The sequence below is a fragment of the Antechinus flavipes genome, chromosome 4 (assembly GCF_016432865.1).
Source record: "Antechinus flavipes isolate AdamAnt ecotype Samford, QLD, Australia chromosome 4, AdamAnt_v2, whole genome shotgun sequence".
NCBI lineage: Eukaryota > Metazoa > Chordata > Mammalia > Dasyuromorphia > Dasyuridae > Antechinus > Antechinus flavipes.
Window position 1 is genome coordinate 104,061,379 of NC_067401.1, and position 17,144 is coordinate 104,078,522.

The following is a 17,144-nucleotide window of genomic DNA, read 5'->3' on the forward strand; positions in this document are numbered from 1 at the left end:
ATGAAATCTAAAATCCAGAGACATTTGTTGTTGTTCAAACATTTCAGTCATGTCCATGCTCTGATACCATTTGAGTTTTCTTGGCAAAGATACAGGAATAAATTGCCATTTTCTTCTTCAAACCATTTTACAGATGAGAAACTGAGGCCAATAGGCTTAAGAGGCTTGCGCATCACAAAACAGTTAGTAAATGTCTGAAATTAAATTTGAACTTAGGAAATGAGTCTTCCTGCCTTATACCCAGCACTCTATCCACTGTGCCACATAACTGCCCTCCAGTGATGTTGCTTTTTTATTATTTCTTGCACAAAACACTCCATCACCTGATTCCACGTTTGTCTACTGGTTATTCCCTTTGTCTAGAATACTGACCCTCCTGGTTTCTGTGTCCCACTTTCCCTGGCTTCTTTTATGTGTCACCTAAAATCCCACCTTCTACAAGAAGTCTTTCATAGTCACTGCCTTGTTCAATAAACTCAAGTAGTTCCTGATTACCTATAGGACCAAATACAAACTTTTCTGCTTGGCATAAAATCTCCAAGCTATCTTTCATAGCTTATTACGTATTAACTCTGCTTCTGACACTCTATAATCTAGCTCAAATGGCCTTTTGGCTATATCTTATATGTGGTATTCCATTTTTGTACAAACTATTCTTTATGTTTGGGGGCTGGGAAAAAGGCACTCCTTCTCTCCTACCTTTTAGAATCCTTAGTTTCCTTAAAATTCTAGCTCCAATTCCCAAATGAAGCCTTTCTTAATCCTCTTAGCTTCTAGCATCTCTTCTCCCCAAATTGTCTATATCATTTTACATGTTTTTCCCCAATTTCCATACTAGCAGCAGTAGCAATAGACTATAAGCTCTTAAAGAGTAGAGAGACACAGCTGCTTTTGTGCCTCCAGCACTGCGGACAGTGCCTGGTACAAAGTACCAGGCTTATTGCTTATTGCTTATTATCCCAGTTTTACAAATAAAGAAAAATGAGGCTGGGAGATTTGGTGACTAACCATGGTTATACAAATAGGAAGGTTTCAAATTCAGATCCTTTCGACTTTAAGTCTAAAATGCTATTATTTCACCATGAAGTTATACAAGAGACAAGCCTCTATAAGGAAGTTCCAGAAAAATATGACAAAATCCATAGTTGATTGATTGAGCAAGAGTTAATAAAAAGGGACTTAAAACTAGTCTATGTGGTCTTTTTTGTTAAGCTTGGAGGATATTGTAATGCTAGATAGAGAAGACTATGCTATCCAACAAACTGTTCCTCTGGACCACTGCCTGAAAATGAAGCCTGGGCTAACTGAAGAGGTCCTTGGTTTGACCTCATGTGACAATTTTAAGTTCTTCTCTTCTGTATATTATTCTGAGGACTCTCAGTTAGATTTCAGTTCTTGACCTGACTTGCCTCAGGGAAAGTGAAGAAAAGGTGTGTCCTCTTTTATTGAGCACAGCTTGATAAAGCAGTCTCATTCACATAAATTTCATTTGTGTCTTGTTTCCTTGTTCTCATAGTTCAATGCATCTAATGTTTTGCGATATTATTATAGATTTTAGAGCTGTGTAAGATCTTAGAAATAAAATCTGCTTTCAAAGAAAACAGAGATCTGAAAAGTAAAATGATTTGATCATGATCACACAGATAATAGATACCAGAGTATAATCTCAAACTTTTTAAACTTTAAATCCATTGTTTTCCCCACAACTATACCATATTGGCTGGCATGTTTGTGATTCCTGAACCTACAGTGATATGAAGAAATAAAATGACTTCTCAGGCTGAAAAAACAGTTAAGATTTTCCCACTTCCAGGCAAAGTCTCCCCATCTTTATTCTATTTCTCTTCCACTTGATCATCAATGAGGAGAATAAGCTATCTAGGAAACATTTATTATAATATTCAAGAGACTGATTTTCAGATTTATTAGAACTTAAGCCCACCTTTAAGCCACAAAATAGCATTAACAAGTCAGATGGTAAACCTGTGACTAGCAGGAGAATGCCTATTGAACCACAAGATTGTTCTCCAGTCCTGCCAGTCAGACACTTGTCAGAGTATTACCAGCACTAAATCCCAAGTTTACCTTGTGTTGTTTTTATACATATTTATTATATTTTTTCATTAAATGAAACCTTTTTGATCTTCTTCTCATCCCCCATTCCATTGGGGAAAAAAATGTTTCTTACAATAAATATGCATAATCAAGTAAAATAAATTGCCTCATTAGCTGTGCTCAAAAAACATGCCTTATTTTACACATGAGTCTGTCATCTTTGTGTGAGGAGGTAGTATCATGCTTTTTTAGTCCTCCAGAATTCAGGATGTCATTGCATTGATCATAGTTTGTGATGCTTTCAAAGTTGCTGTTTTTAAGTGTTTAGTTGTTCTTGGAAAAATTATTCTCTAAATCTGTTCATTTAACTCTTTTATCATATTTATAGGTAAATAAATTTATAAAATTTATTCATCATTTATAAGTCTTTAAAATTGTGCATTTTTATAACATTGATGCATGAATTGTTAGTACTTGATTGTTGGAATCTTTACAAACTGCTAACTAATTAGAGTTGATCTAATCTTACAAGAAGATGTTTTGGGCCAGAACCTGAAACAAGGTACTAAGTAGAACTAATTAGTACACTCATTGGAGTTCACAAGTATGCCAGATTCACAAAGTAAACTTTGTACCTTTGTGAGTTCACATCTCCCATAGTGCTCTCTGGCCCAAAGAGCTTTAAGGGAGGTGTGAATTCACCAAGGTACAAAGTTTACTTTGTGAATCTGGCATACTTGTGAACTCCGATGAGTAAAGGTGTAAACACAAGCATTGTACTAATTAGTTCTACTTAGTACCTTGTTTCAGGTTCTGGCCAAAACATCTTCTTGTAAGATTAGATCAACTCTAATTAGTTAGCAGTTTGTAAAGATTCCAACATCTCCCCCTTTCTTTTGTTTTAGAACATAGGGTGGTCATGACCTCCCTGATTTCTCAAGGAGGTGAGAAACGAAATAGATATACATGCTATACATAAATCCATCCCTAGAAATAGTCCATAAGGAATCCATTGTCCATTAGTTCATGTGCCAGGAATCTAATAATTCCTGTAAGTTCTGAAGTACTGCAAAAAGTCTCATCAACAATTTTTCATCTCAGGGAATCCAATGATTCTTGCTGGTTTTTTAAGAAGTAAAACAGTTTCATCTTGTGTTAGGAAATCCAATGATTTCTGAAGATTTTAAGAGTCCTTTTAACAGTCTCATTGTCAGCTATGCTCTTTCAATGGTGAGTACAATCAGCAACAGAACCACCCGATATTTCTTGGGTCTTCTCCTTTGTTTCAAGGGTCTGCTCCATCTCTCTGCGATGGACAAGGCAAATGCGGCTCGTCGGCACCCATCTGATTCCTTCTCCACATGTAGAGATGCAAGCAAACCCTCTCCCCCAAGCGGTTAGCCTATCTGGTCCCTTCCATTCACCACTTTCTGGATCTTTCCACATCACCTGGCGATTATCTAAAGATAGTGGAGCTGCTCGCACTGGACACTGCTCTTCTGGTGGGTTATAAAACCTGTCTGCTAGAGCCAGTGCATCTTTATCAAAGATTAAAAAATTAATGGTATAGAGAACTAAATTTAGAAGTTCTCTAGGGTTACCCATGGCTCCCCCTTTCTTTTGTTTTTGGAGGAGTGTCTTAATGTCCCTGTTTCTTCTTTCTACGATTGCCTGACCTTGAGGATTAAAAGGTATGCCAGTAGTGTGTAAAATCTTATACTGTGCACAAAAGTGTTCAAAATGTTTGGAGGTATATGCGGTCCATTATCTGTTTTTATTTCTTGTGGCACACCCATAATTGCGAATGCTTGAATGAGGAATTCAGTGACCACTCGGGCTGTCTCTTTTGCTGCTGGTATGGCAAAAGTGAATCCTGAAAAGGTGTCTACCACAACATGGGTAAGAGACAGACGACCAAAAGATTTATAATAGGTCACATCCATTTGCCAGATTTCATTGGGTCTCAAACCACGAGGGTTTTTCCCTGGAGGCAGTGTAGGAGCGTGGAAGGGAAGGCAAGCTGTACAGCTTTTTACTATGCTCCTAGCTTCTTCTTTTGTAATCCCAAATTGTAAACACAAAGCTCGAGCAGCCTGATGGTATCTAGAATGGGATTCCTGGGCCTCCTGAAATAAAGGCGTACTGGCTAACATAGTTAAAAGGCTATCTGCCTTTGAATTCCCATCAAAAATAGGGCCTGGGAGTCCACTATGTGAATGGACATGCAGGATGTAAATCTTACCTGGATGCTTTCTCACTTGCTCCTGAAGTTCCTTAAAGAGCTGATTATAGTAGAAGCTACAAATTTTATTTGGGCTGTGGCAATTCTTTGTACCACACCTACTGAATAGGCTGAATCAGATATTATATTTAGGTCTCCTGGGTAATAAGTGAGAGCTAACATGATTGCATATAATTCGTTCTGCTGAGTGGACTGAAAAGGAGTTCTGACTACTCTTTTTACGGTTAAATCATAAGAGTATACAGCACAAATATTTTGTTTGGCTGCATCTGTAAAAATAGTTGGTCCTTTAAGAGGAACCTTAGAAACCTTCTCCTCAAAAATCCATTGCCAGTTATGCAGTAGTCTGGTTATCTTTAATGGAGATCCATGTGCAAAATTTGGAGCCATGGCCAATAAAATTTGCCACTCTGGGATGGTTTCACAGCATACATTAATTTGTGCATTTGTATAAAAGGTGTATATCTTGTCAGGTCTTGTCCCAGATAATTGTACTGCTCGCTTAATGGCCTTTAATAAAATTCTAGCCACAAGCACTGGGTAAGGAGTAAGGCTTTGTTCTGGTTGTGCTGGGAGGTTCACCCACTCTATCACACTGTCTCCTTGATGAAGGACTGCTGTGGGTGCTTCTTTTGTAGCAAAAACTGATATTTCCAAGGGTTTTTGAGTTATTCTTTCAACCACATTAGATAAAGCCAGTTCAACTTCTCTCAAAGCCTCTCGAGCTTCTTTTGTAAGCTGGCGTGGTGAATTTAAAGCAGTGTCTCCCCTTAAAATGTCATATAGGGGTTGCAATTGATTGGTAGTTAAACCTAACACTGGACGCATCCATTGGATATCTCCTATTAATTTTTGGAAATCATTTAAGGTGTTCAACCTCTCTGTTCTTAAAGACAGTTTTTGTAGTGTAAGTGCCTTAGGATATATTTTATATCCTAAATATTGAAAAGGAGCATGCCTTTGAATTTTTTCTGTAGCGATATGAAGTTTGTAGTATCTTAGTGTTTCTATGGTCTTTTGTAGACATGCTTCTAACATTCGCTCCTCAGGTGCACATCCCAATATATCATCCATATAATGTAATAGCATAACTTTTGGAAATGCTTTTCTTACTGGAGCAAGAGCAGCAGCAACATACATTTGACAGATAGTAGGGCTATTTTTCATTCCCTGTGGCAAAACTGTCCATTCATATCTTTTATAAGGCTCAGCTAAATTAACACTGGGCACTGAAAAGGCAAATCTTTTCATATCCTCCTTATCTAGAGGAATAGAATAGAAACAATCCTTGATGTCTATAACCCAAAGAGGCCATTCTCTAGGCAGCTGAGTAGGAGATGGAAGTCCAGGCTGAAGAGTTCCCATAGTTTCCATCTGTTCGTTTACCTTTCTTAAATCACTTAACATCCTCCATTTTCCAGATTTCTTTTTTATAATAAATACTGGAGAATTCCAAGGACTTAGAGAAGGTTGTAAGTGTCCTTGGTCAAGTTGTTCTTGCACTATATCTACTAAGGCCTGAATTTTATCTCTTGTTAAGGGCCACTGTTCTACCCACACTGGTGTATCAGTTTTCCACTGAATAGGAACTGGTGAGAGTGCTGGCAGGCCTTCAAGGGCTTCAGCAGCCCTGCCTAAAAAGCCAAAGTACTTAATTGTAATCCTATCTGCTGCAAAATGTCTCTTCCCCACAGATTGATGGGGATTTTTTCAACCACAAAAGGAGTAAAAACTCCTGTTTCATTTTCAAATGTCCATTTCATAGGGGCAGCACTAACTTCTGCTGCTATTGATCCTCCTACACCAGACATATAGGTATCTGCCTTAATCTTTGGCCAGTGATTGGGTCAGCTGGCACCTCTAATGACAGTACGATCTGCACCTGTGTCTACCAATCCTTTTAGTGGTATTCCATTCACATAAATAGTGAGCATAGGTCGGTCATCTGTCACAGCTGCAGTCCAAAATATTCCTGGACTCTGCTGCTTGAAGTCAGCATCTGGGCAACCATCATCAGATTGTCTGTCAGGGGTATGTAACAGTAAGCCTGATGCTACTACTTCTTCTGGTTGATAAATCATAGGTTCTCTACTTATGTTAGTGACTGGGATATTAGCTACAAATTCCCCAGTTTCCCACATCAGTGTGTGGATGGCCACTGTTTTGTAAGCAACCTCAGGAGGTGAAATGGTCAAGCCTACTGTGCCTGGAGGCAAGGGATCCATAGGCTGGACAGGAACAGATTTCACCTCTCCAGGGGATATCTCAGTAGTCTCTACTGCATACAACTCTGTTTTTCCTAATTGCAATCCCCTTTTCCCCTCTGATTGCCTTTTGGCTAATTGATTGTGTAATCTCCTTCTTCCATCTGTTTGCCTTTTGGTTGACTGATCATATCTTACTATCAAATTTCTAAAGACTCCAAAGTATCAATTAAAGGACAGGTGGGGCATGATAGCAGCTGAGGTTACACCCAGAGAGACTTTAGAAATTCAGAACTCTGATGTCATCAACCAACAGAAAAGCAATCAGGATTACAGTTGGGAAGAATACAGGCCTTTTAAGACAACAAGGCAATATCCAGTGCAAATGGCTCCAATGTAATTACCAGATGATGAGGAGAAATCCCAAATTTGGTAAAGAGAAGGGAATTAGGTTAACTGCTTGGGGAAGAGGATCTGCTTATATTTCCACAGATGGAGAAAGAATCAGATGGCTGACAAAGAGACTGTTAAAAAGACTTTTAAAATCTTCAGGAATCATTGGATTTCCTAACACACTAATTAGAGTTGATCTAATCTTACAAGAAGATGTTTTGGGCCAGAACCTGAAACAAGGTACTAAGTAGAACTAATTAGTACACTCATTGGAGTTCACAAGTATGCCAGATTCACAAAGTAAACTTTGTACCTTTGTGAGTTCACATCTCCCATAGTGCTCTCTGGCCCAAAGAGTTTTAAGGGAGGTGTGAATTCACCAAGTTACAAAGTTTACTTTGTGAATCTGGCATACTTGTGAACTCCAATGAGTAAAGGTGTAAACACAAGCATTGTACTAATTAGTTCTACTTAGTACCTTGTTTCAGGTTCTGGCCAAAACATCTTCTTGTAAGATTAGATCAACTCTAATTAGTTAGCAGTTTGTAAAGATCCCAACACTTGATAATATGAATTGCTCTTCTGATTCTGCCTTCTTAATTCCATAGCAGTTCACAAGTTTTTCCATACTTCTTTGAAAGCATCCATTTCCTCATTTCACAATAGCACACAGTAGTGCACAGTAGTATTCTAACACATTCATATTCAAATTTTCAATTCAATTAGCATTTATTAAGTGCCTAATATATACTATAAAAAAGACAAAAGACAATTTCTTTCCTCAAGGAGTTTACAATCACATAAAATATTTGATTTAATCAGTAATTCCATATATTGGTTTCCTGCTTTTGCTTTTTTTCCTCTACTACATTAATTTATGTATCTTCCCATGTTCTTCTAAATTTTCACATTTGCCATGTTTTTTTTATTATGCAATGATATTCTATTATGTTCACATGCCCCAATTTGTTTAATCATTCCACAATCTACAATAACTTACTTTTCCTCCCATTATCTGTACCACAAAAACTATTATTATTAATATTTTTCTCTTTACTAATATTTGTTTTAGAGAAGTATGGATTCAGTATAAATAACCATAAAGAACACTCATAGTCCTACACTTTCTGACCTCTAGTCTCTTCTAATACCAAAATTCTATTATTTTAAATTTTATTCATCCTCAATACTAATGAGAATCAGAAAGATTGGCAGCAAACTAACAAGCATTTGGTGCTGCATGTTTCCACTGTGTTTAAGCTGTGCCTCTTAAAGTCCTGGGGGAAGGACAAGTGAAAAAGAACAGGATGGGACAGTTGTAGCATATCCAAATAGGATATTACTTACCACTTCCTCTTCTGACTACAAATTTTTATTAAATTTATAATATCCAACCACTTAATTTTATTATTTCTATTTATTATTTTTGCATATGTCATATGCCTCCTATTAGTTTGCAAGCTCCTTGAAGGCAGGGCCCATAGCCTATTCATCTCTATGTCTCCTCCATAGTGAACAGTGAACAATTGATGTGACCATAAGAGAAATGATGAATAGTGTTTTTATGAAGCTTTAAGGTTTATAGTACATTTCTTCCCCCACCTACCTAATTACCTTTTAAGGTAGGTAACTTAAGTACTTGGTTCAAATGCCTTTTCTTGTACACTAACTGTGTGATCATGGGGAAGTCCCATAGTATCTACCTTCAGTTTCCTCATCTATAAATATTTAAAAAATAATAGTAGTACCTCTACTCTAAATGAGATACTGTATGCCAAGTTCTTTGCAAATCTTAAAGTGCTATATAGAGATCAATTATTGTTAGTGTGATTCTATCTATAATATTGTCTGAGCTCTGTCTGCAAAGATATCCTCTTTAAATGGAAGAAGTTGTTAAATGTAAATTTTGCCCTCTGCTTTTTTTCTAATTTTTTTCTTTCCTATCTGTATATTATGGTTTAGGCACAGCTATCTCAAGCATTGAATGGTGTTTCTGATAAAGCAAAGGAGGCTAAAGAGTTCCTAGTTCAGCTCAAGAACATACTTCAGCAGATCCAGGTAAGGATATCTTGGGGTCATTTGAGAATGACTCCATTCAAACCATCTCCTGGGAGGAAAATTATAAAGCGATCAGTCAGAATAGCAAAACAAGTTCATTTTTGAGGACTGTATTAGTTATAAAATTAAGCTCCAGTGCTGACTCTTGTAAATATGATAAAAGCAAGATATTGAACCAACAGCTAAGAAAAGAAAGGAAATTTATTTAAATAAAAACTGCCTCCCTCTTCCCAAAGTCATACCTAGTTGAAATGTTTTTTATTGAATGAATTTTCAATGGATTTTCTGATTGCTTATCTCAAGATGTGTTCTTACTTGATAATCAAGGATAAATGAGGTGAGCTAACTCAATAACTACCACTCCTTTAGAATAAGATTATACACACATACACATACACAAATACATACATACAGAGAGAGAGAAAGAGAGAGAGAGAGAGAGAGAGAGAGAGAGAAAAGGGACTTTAGAAACTATTTAGTCCAAATCTCTTGTATTATAGATGAAAAAACTTAGAACCTGAGAGAAACTTGCCTAAAGTCACTTGCCCAAACTTGAACAAAGCATCAGAGACAAGATTTGAACATAAGTCCTCTAACTTCAGAGGTAGTGTTCTTTCCCCTACACTATGCTTCATGTTTATATATGTGTAGTTTATATTTTGAATATAGTATATGCACAATGAGAAGCTATATGACATGATGGATGGAGGTCCAGCATAGGGTTCAGGAACATGTGGCTCCAAGTCCTGCCTCTGATACATATTGGCTGTATGAACATGTGCAAGTCATTTAACTTGATAGCACCCAAAGAAAGTCTCTTAGACTATAATTTACAATCAGTCACCAATCTACAACAGTGGAAGTAGTTTCCATAATATAGTTCCCTACAGCCATGAAATCAGAAGTTCAAATAAACAAAAAGCACAATAATTATTCACATTTAAAGGATATTTTAATGTGTTTTGTTATATATCACATGCATAATATAATATATTTTGTATTTATATAGTTATAAAAAGCACTTTCCTTAAGAGTGGTTAAGCAGCTTAACCAGATCACATAGCTAGTAAAGGATTTTTTTAAGGTCAAGAGGCCAGTGAGTTCATTGATCTTTTCACTCTATCACAGCTTCTTCCAACATATTTATAGTCATGTTTATATAATTAGATCTTGAATCTTGCTAAGCATTAATCCATCAAGCTTTCAAAAAGGAATAAACTGTAGAACCACTGAGTTGTTGGAGATTCATTAAAGACTAATAAGCTGAAGTAGGTAGTCATGAAGTATTTCAGACTATAAGTTAAAACGGAGGATGGGGAAGAAATACAAAGAAATAAGATAGAATCTACTTAGATGTGGTATAAGGGTCATAATGGAATTGAGAGAGATAAAACCTTATAGTAATAGCATTACATTTTAACCTTTCTGCTTGATAAATCTTGATTTCCTCCAGGAAAATGGGCTGGACTATGAGGCCTGCCTGGTTGCTCAGTGTGATGCCCTGGTTGATGCTTTAACTCGACAAAAAGCCAAATTACTCACCAAGGTCACTAAAGAACGGGAACACAAATTGAAGGTGAGTGACTGGAGGCCTGTTTCCTTGGAAGCTGTCATCTAGAAATAATCTGTTTTTCAGTACCCATTCACAGTCTCAAGGGAATAGAGTTTTAATGTTCTTTGTTATTGTTTCAGTCATGTCCAACTCTTTGTGACCCCATTTGGGTTTTTCTTGGCAAAGATGCTAGAGTGGTTTGCCATTACTTTCTCCAATTTAATGTTCTTAGCTAATAGAAAATATCACATTAACCATTTGCTCTTTCTACAGAACATTCGTATACTACAGGCATATCTTTCCCCTTTTAGAGCCAACATGCTTTAGGCTTATGTCATCTAGGAAGCTTTCATCTATTGTCAAACTTATCTGCCCCACTATAGTCTTATAAATATACACAAAATTCCAACTATTTTTTTTCAGTTACTGTATTTACATGTGATTCTATTAATTACTTAGAAGTCTATCATCTTGACTATTTAATTCAAGCTCTTTAAAAGTGTGATCTGGGACTGCTTTTAATGTGTCTAGGATTTATGGTGGACACTCACTTAGGATACAAAGGAGCCAGGGACACATTGGGAATATTTTTACTTTATTGGCTCCTAGCTTCCAACCAGGAAACATGGGATAATATATGTACGTGAGATTGTAACTGATTTCCCAGTCATCCACACACTATTACAGAATCCACATAATATTGCAGAATAAAGTTTTATCAAAAGAAGAAAAAGATATAAGAGAAAATTTGAAAGATATATGCAAGGATACAAGTATGAGGCTGTTCTGACAAAGTCTTTTTCTTACAAGTTCGACTTTGGCCTGCTTGGTCATTGCAGATCTGAATTCTATATCTGGTTTTCCCATGTGACCATGGTCTAGTTATTTCAAGTCTCTATTTTGGGGAGATTCTATAACCAGATATATATAGATATACATATATATATGTATATCTATCTATCATCTATCTATCAATATATCCGAGCAGAGTAGCCAACACTGCTGCTGTAGATTCCTCCCTGTAGATTCTCCCTGTGGAGTGTTCACTGCCCCACAGAGTCCGCACCACCCTTGGAGTCTACACCACCCCAGGACTCTGCACTGCCTGTGCTGGAGTTTATGCTCAGTTGCTTGTGCTTGGCTGCTTCCCTCCCATTTCCAATTGAAACAGACCTTTTCTGACAATCTTCAAAACTATCTTTTTCTGGTAATTTGTTGCACTCCCAATATTTGTGGGTTCTGCTGATCCAGAGCTAATTATATTTACATATATAGATAGATAGATAGATTGCTGAGGCAATTGGGGTCCCACAGGTCCCACAGCTAGGAAGTGTTAAGTGTCTGAGGCCAGATTTGAACTTAGGTCCTCCTGATTTCAGGGCTAGTTCTCTATCTAGGGTACCACCTAGCTACCCCTTTTGTCAACATATTTCAAGACCAAAAGGATCTTATTACTAAATTAATTGAAAAAAAGTGGAGTAAATAATTTCCAAGGTCTTTTTAGAGCTTTATAAATCTATTATCATTTCATGCATGGATGAAAAAAAAAATGAAGTTCATTGAGCTATCCATGGATCACACAGGGAACCAATCACTACTACTCTGGACCATTTCAATTCTGCATTTTCCATATTTGGGGTCAGGAAGTTATAGTTGAGTACCTAATCTAAGATCACTGGAGAATGGTTCAATATTGTTTCCTACCATAGATGGCATGCAGAATTCAGGTACAAAGAGAGAAGACCTCCAAGCAGATCTCATCACTTATTTTTTTTTTTTAATTTGCTAATTATTACTGTCACTACTTCAACCTTTGTTTTGTGGTTGTTAGGTCATTTCAATCATGTCCTCCTCTCTGACTCCATTTGAGATTTTCTGGGCAAATATGCTAGAGTAGTTTGCTATTTACTTCTCCAGATGAGGAAACTGAGGCAGAGTTAAGTGACTTGCCCAGAGTCATACTGCTAATAAATGTCTAAGGCCAGATTTGAACCCAGGAAGATGAGCCTTCCTGACTTCAGATCCAGCATTCTATCCACTTTGCCACCTGGTTGCTCCTGGCCTTTTATTTAATTTTCTTCAAAAGGCAGAAAGTAATGTTGATGCCCCACTGGAAACTCTTCTTTTTTTTACAGGTGGTTTGGGACCAGATCAATCATTGTACATTAAAGTTACGCCAGTCAACAGGCCTAATGGAGTACTGCCTAGAGGTGATCAAAGAAAATGACCCTTCTGGGTTTTTACAGGTGAGTATTTTCATCATATCTTTGCTGGGAGAAAGAGGATGTTTTTTCTCTTTTCTGCTAGCACTGCTAGCACTGCATATTTTGTTTAAAAATAAAACCCTTTCCCACAGATTTGGAATTGTGTTGATTTTGTTTTCCTTGTTATTAGGAGAACACTAAATTATAAAATTCTAAAGGTAGCTAGGAGGTACAAATAGACAGAGGATTTGGCCTAAAGTCAGGAATATCTGAATTCAAATTCAGTCTCAGACACTTAATAATTATTTCACCCTGGGCACACAATTTAGCCTCTATTTGCCTCAGTCAACTTAGACTCTATTTGTCTCAATTTCCTTAACTGTAAAATATGAATAATAATGGCATCTACTTTGTGAATTGTTGGAAGAATCAAATGAGATATTTGTAAAGTACTTAGCATAAGGCCTGGCACATAGTAGGTACTATATAAATGTTTATTCCCTTCTCTCCCTCCATAAATTTATGGTGGAAAGAAAACTAGCCTAGAAATTAAATGATCTGGGTACTTGTTTTGACTGTTCTGATAAGTAGTGAGTCTAAGAAAGTTATTCAACCTCTATGAGCCTCAGTTTTTTTTGACAAAAGGGGTTATTGAATTGATAGAGTCTTAAGTTTCCTCCCAGCTCTGACATGGTATGATTCTACTTTTTTGTGTTTTAGTAACCATACTTCTATTCTTTTACCTAATCCCCTATAGAGAAGTCAAGGATCATGGTAAAGTGATCTCTGTAAAGCAAGTTGGACATAGTCCAGTGATGTCGAGTTGCTTAATAAGGTGTCCACTCATGGCAAGTCAATGGTGTTATTTCTTCTCACATTCAATAGTATACAAAATAGAACAAATTTCCAGTTGTCCTTTGGGTAATCCAGTCTTAGAATTTGATTCCTAGCACAGTAGACTAGCTCAGAATTGTATAATTTCTGGAATAAAATAGTGATGCAGATGTAAGTTTAACCCTCTTTCTGTAGAAAGAATAATTAATTACCTTGATTATTCCCTAAGGACTGTGCAGACACAACTGAAAGTTTATAAGAGCTATTAATACCTTATCCATGTTCCCAGGAACCAAAGATTCCTGGAATCTTATCCTGACCTTAGGTAAGACTCTCCCTCTTCTTAGCAAAGAGATCAATTAGGGCTGTGGAACAAGACATTTTAAGAGGTGGCCATGTCTTTAATTGTTTTTCTTGGATATTTTTATTTTCAAGGAAAGGCTTCTATAGAGAAGCGGGAAGGTAAGTTAATGGATGAAAATAAGGATGCAAAAAGAAAATGGCATAAATAAAACATTTTAAAATGTACAGAAGAACAGAATAGATCAAGAATTTCTAAAAGAACCCAATACCTAGTACTCACTAGGAAGTTAATAAATTCATGTTTATTTTTTTTTACAAACAGGACAAATGTCTTACTACAAATAAAATTTAATACATACTTTAAAAAAGAACTATATAGAAATTCATAATTTCACATAAAATTCTGTTTTTTGTTTTTTGTATGTTGAAATGTTTCTATTCATTGGTAATTATGTTCCTAATTTTAAAATTCACTCTTTTGGTAGAGAGCAGAGGAAAATATAAAATGGATAATTTCAGTTATACTAAATAAAAAGATTTTGTACAAATAAAACAAAATGTCACCAAGATCAGTAGTAACTCAATGTTTGTTTTCTTTTGCTCTTAAAAATCTACTTGACAAAACATTGTTGTTCAAAAATTTGAAATAAGGATTACCTTTTTTATAATTTTTTTTTAAATTTCACAATAAGATTCACCGCAAAGTTCCTTTAAATACCAAATTTTATATCTCACATTTAATTTCATTTTAAAAATAGTTTTTTGCAAAATAAGAACAATTTTTGCAAAATAGTTAACATTGATATAATACTTTAGGGTTGTGATGAGATTTATCTCATTTGATCCTCACAACAACTATGTGAGGTGGATTCTATTATTATCCCTATTTTATAGATGAGAAAACCAAGGCATATTGGATTAATTGATTTACCCAAAGTCACACAGTTAGTAAATATTTGAAATAGGATTTGAACTCAAATGCAGCATTCTTTCCATTGTACCACCTGGCTGCCACATTTTTTTACAGGACTCTGTGTCTCTGTTTCTCTCCTCTTCCTTCTCTGTTTCTGTGTGTCTCTGTCTCTGTCTCTATCTTTCTCTGTCTCTGTTGTCTCTGTCTGTCTCTCTCATTCTCTGCATCTGTCTATTTCTGTCTTCATCTCTCTCTGTCTGTCTTTCATTTCTGAAGTATTTTGGGTGTGTAAGCCTAAACAAATTATTTAATGCCTTCCTGTCCTGCAATCCTAAACTCTATAAATAATCCTGTTGTCACAATTTTCCATTTATCCTTTTCTTTGAAGATTCATAGCCCAAACCTAATGATTTCTTTAAGATTTCAGATGCCCTGATCAAGCGTGTCCAGGTGTCTCAAGAGCAGTGGGTTAAGGGAGCTTTGGAGCCCAAGGTGTCTGCAGAGTTCGATTTGACTTTGGACAGTGAGCCTCTGCTGCAAGCTATCCATCAGCTGGACTTCATCCAGATGAAATGTAGGGGTGAGCTTTGGTTGAACATATGTTCAATGCTTCTTTTAATGAACATTTGTTCTATAGCAGCATTGTAAATGAATTCAAGTCAATAATAGTGACCAAGCCCAGTTCTCTTGGGTCCAAGGTCTTCTGTTAAAAAAAAAAAAATATGGGGTGGAGGTGCTGAAGATTAGGAAAATACTACTGGATTCAATCAGCAAAAGACCATTTCCAAGAGAGATTGACTTTGGATTAATAAGCAAATAATAATGCCATAAGCAAACAAATCATGAACCCTCAACTGAAAAACCTGAATCTGAGCTGAAGTTATTGTTTCAATCAATCAACTTCCCAATGAAGTAGCTTTAATTTATTCAAATCCATGTATTTTCTTAAAAACAAAAACAATTTAACAGAATGGGGAAGGGAATTAAAATATATTCTCAATCATACTTGAGAGGATCACATTCCTATCCCCGACTCTAATATATTCTGATGCTTTAAATCAAGCCTGAAGCAGCTTAGTTCTGAGAAAAGGACTGAGCAGAGATAGCATCTCCTGGGAAAATGATGCTAATCCCTAGAATCAGCTGATCTAGAATCAAAAGGTCAGCACAAGGTTAGGCAGACTAGGATGTCAGACTAGAGGATGACTCTTTGGACCACTTTCTATTTGAGAAAAGGGCCTCATCAGGTACCTCCCATCTCCATAGAGGAAAGGTACTCTAGGAATCTGATAAAACTCAAAAAAAAAAAAAATGCAGCTCCCAGATAGCCTCAGGGGAAAGTGTTTGGTTGATAAGAAGTCATTCTGACCATAATCATCTTTTGGAGGAGAGCTTCAGGACAAGGGTCTAGCAGATCCTATGCTGGGATGTAGAAAATGAGTTTTAGACTTGGGACAGGGCTCCCTACACAGCTCCAGAGCAGCCTCAGGATAAGGATTAGTCCCCTAATCACAATGTATCACTGTTGATCCTGATTGAATTTGCCTTAGCCACCAGAATTCCTAGTTCTGACTACTATTTCTATATAGTTCACCAACTGTATGACCAAGCTTCTGCTAAAAAGACTATTTTAAATATTCTCAAATTAATATCTTTCAAAATAACATACTGGAAAGATCTGGAAGACTTGGGTTTTAGTCTCAATGTGCCACTTAATTCTTTTTGACTTTGGGGAAATCATTTAGTTGTTCTGGTCCTCAATTTCCTCATCTTTAAAATTTGGATGTCAAAAGAGATAAACCTTAAAATATGAAGTGCCTGGCCAAAGATGCAAATATATGTTTGAGGTTCCTGACAGGCTCCTTGAGGATGCTAACTTAGAGACTGTCAAGGAGAAATTCAAAATCCAATCAGATCTTTCTGTGGCCATGACTAAATGATTGGAATTATAACTTGGGTGGGGAGACGGGACAGATTCTAGGATGCCTCCTTTGAATGTCAGATGGGGAAGGATAGGGTTACACTAACCTGTGCTCAGTTCCTGTCGCAGTGCCACCTGTCCCCTTACTGCAGCTAGAGAAGTGCTGCACTCGAAATAACAGTGTTACTCTGGCCTGGAGGATGCCACCTTTTATCCATAGCCCTGTGGAGGGTTATATCCTGGAACTGGATGATGGAGATGGTGGGCAGTTTCGGGTGAGTTCATCACTTCTTAGATTCTGAATGGCATGGAGATTGATGATGATGATGATGATGATAATGACCATGACCATGACGACAATCTAGATAACTTCCCTCTTTGTGCTAGCAAAATGAGTTTTTTTTCCCAAAAACTTCTCCCTGGAACCTCAGGAACCTCAGTTTTTGGAAGTCAGAAGGCTCAAGT

At 36.7% G+C, this 17,144-nt stretch overlaps 1 protein-coding gene across 1 annotated transcript in view; it reads left to right on the forward strand.

The window, feature by feature from the left end:
• TRIM67 (tripartite motif containing 67) overlaps positions 1–17,144 on the forward strand; it is a 75,482-nt gene that overhangs the window by 37,631 nt on the left and 20,707 nt on the right. The window contains exons 2-6 of the mRNA XM_051993638.1: positions 8,857–8,952; positions 10,406–10,528; positions 12,640–12,750; positions 15,179–15,338; positions 16,809–16,954. Of these exons, the coding sequence (XP_051849598.1) occupies positions 8,857–8,952; positions 10,406–10,528; positions 12,640–12,750; positions 15,179–15,338; positions 16,809–16,954 (636 nt within the window). The remainder of the gene's footprint in view (positions 1–8,856; positions 8,953–10,405; positions 10,529–12,639; positions 12,751–15,178; positions 15,339–16,808; positions 16,955–17,144) is intronic.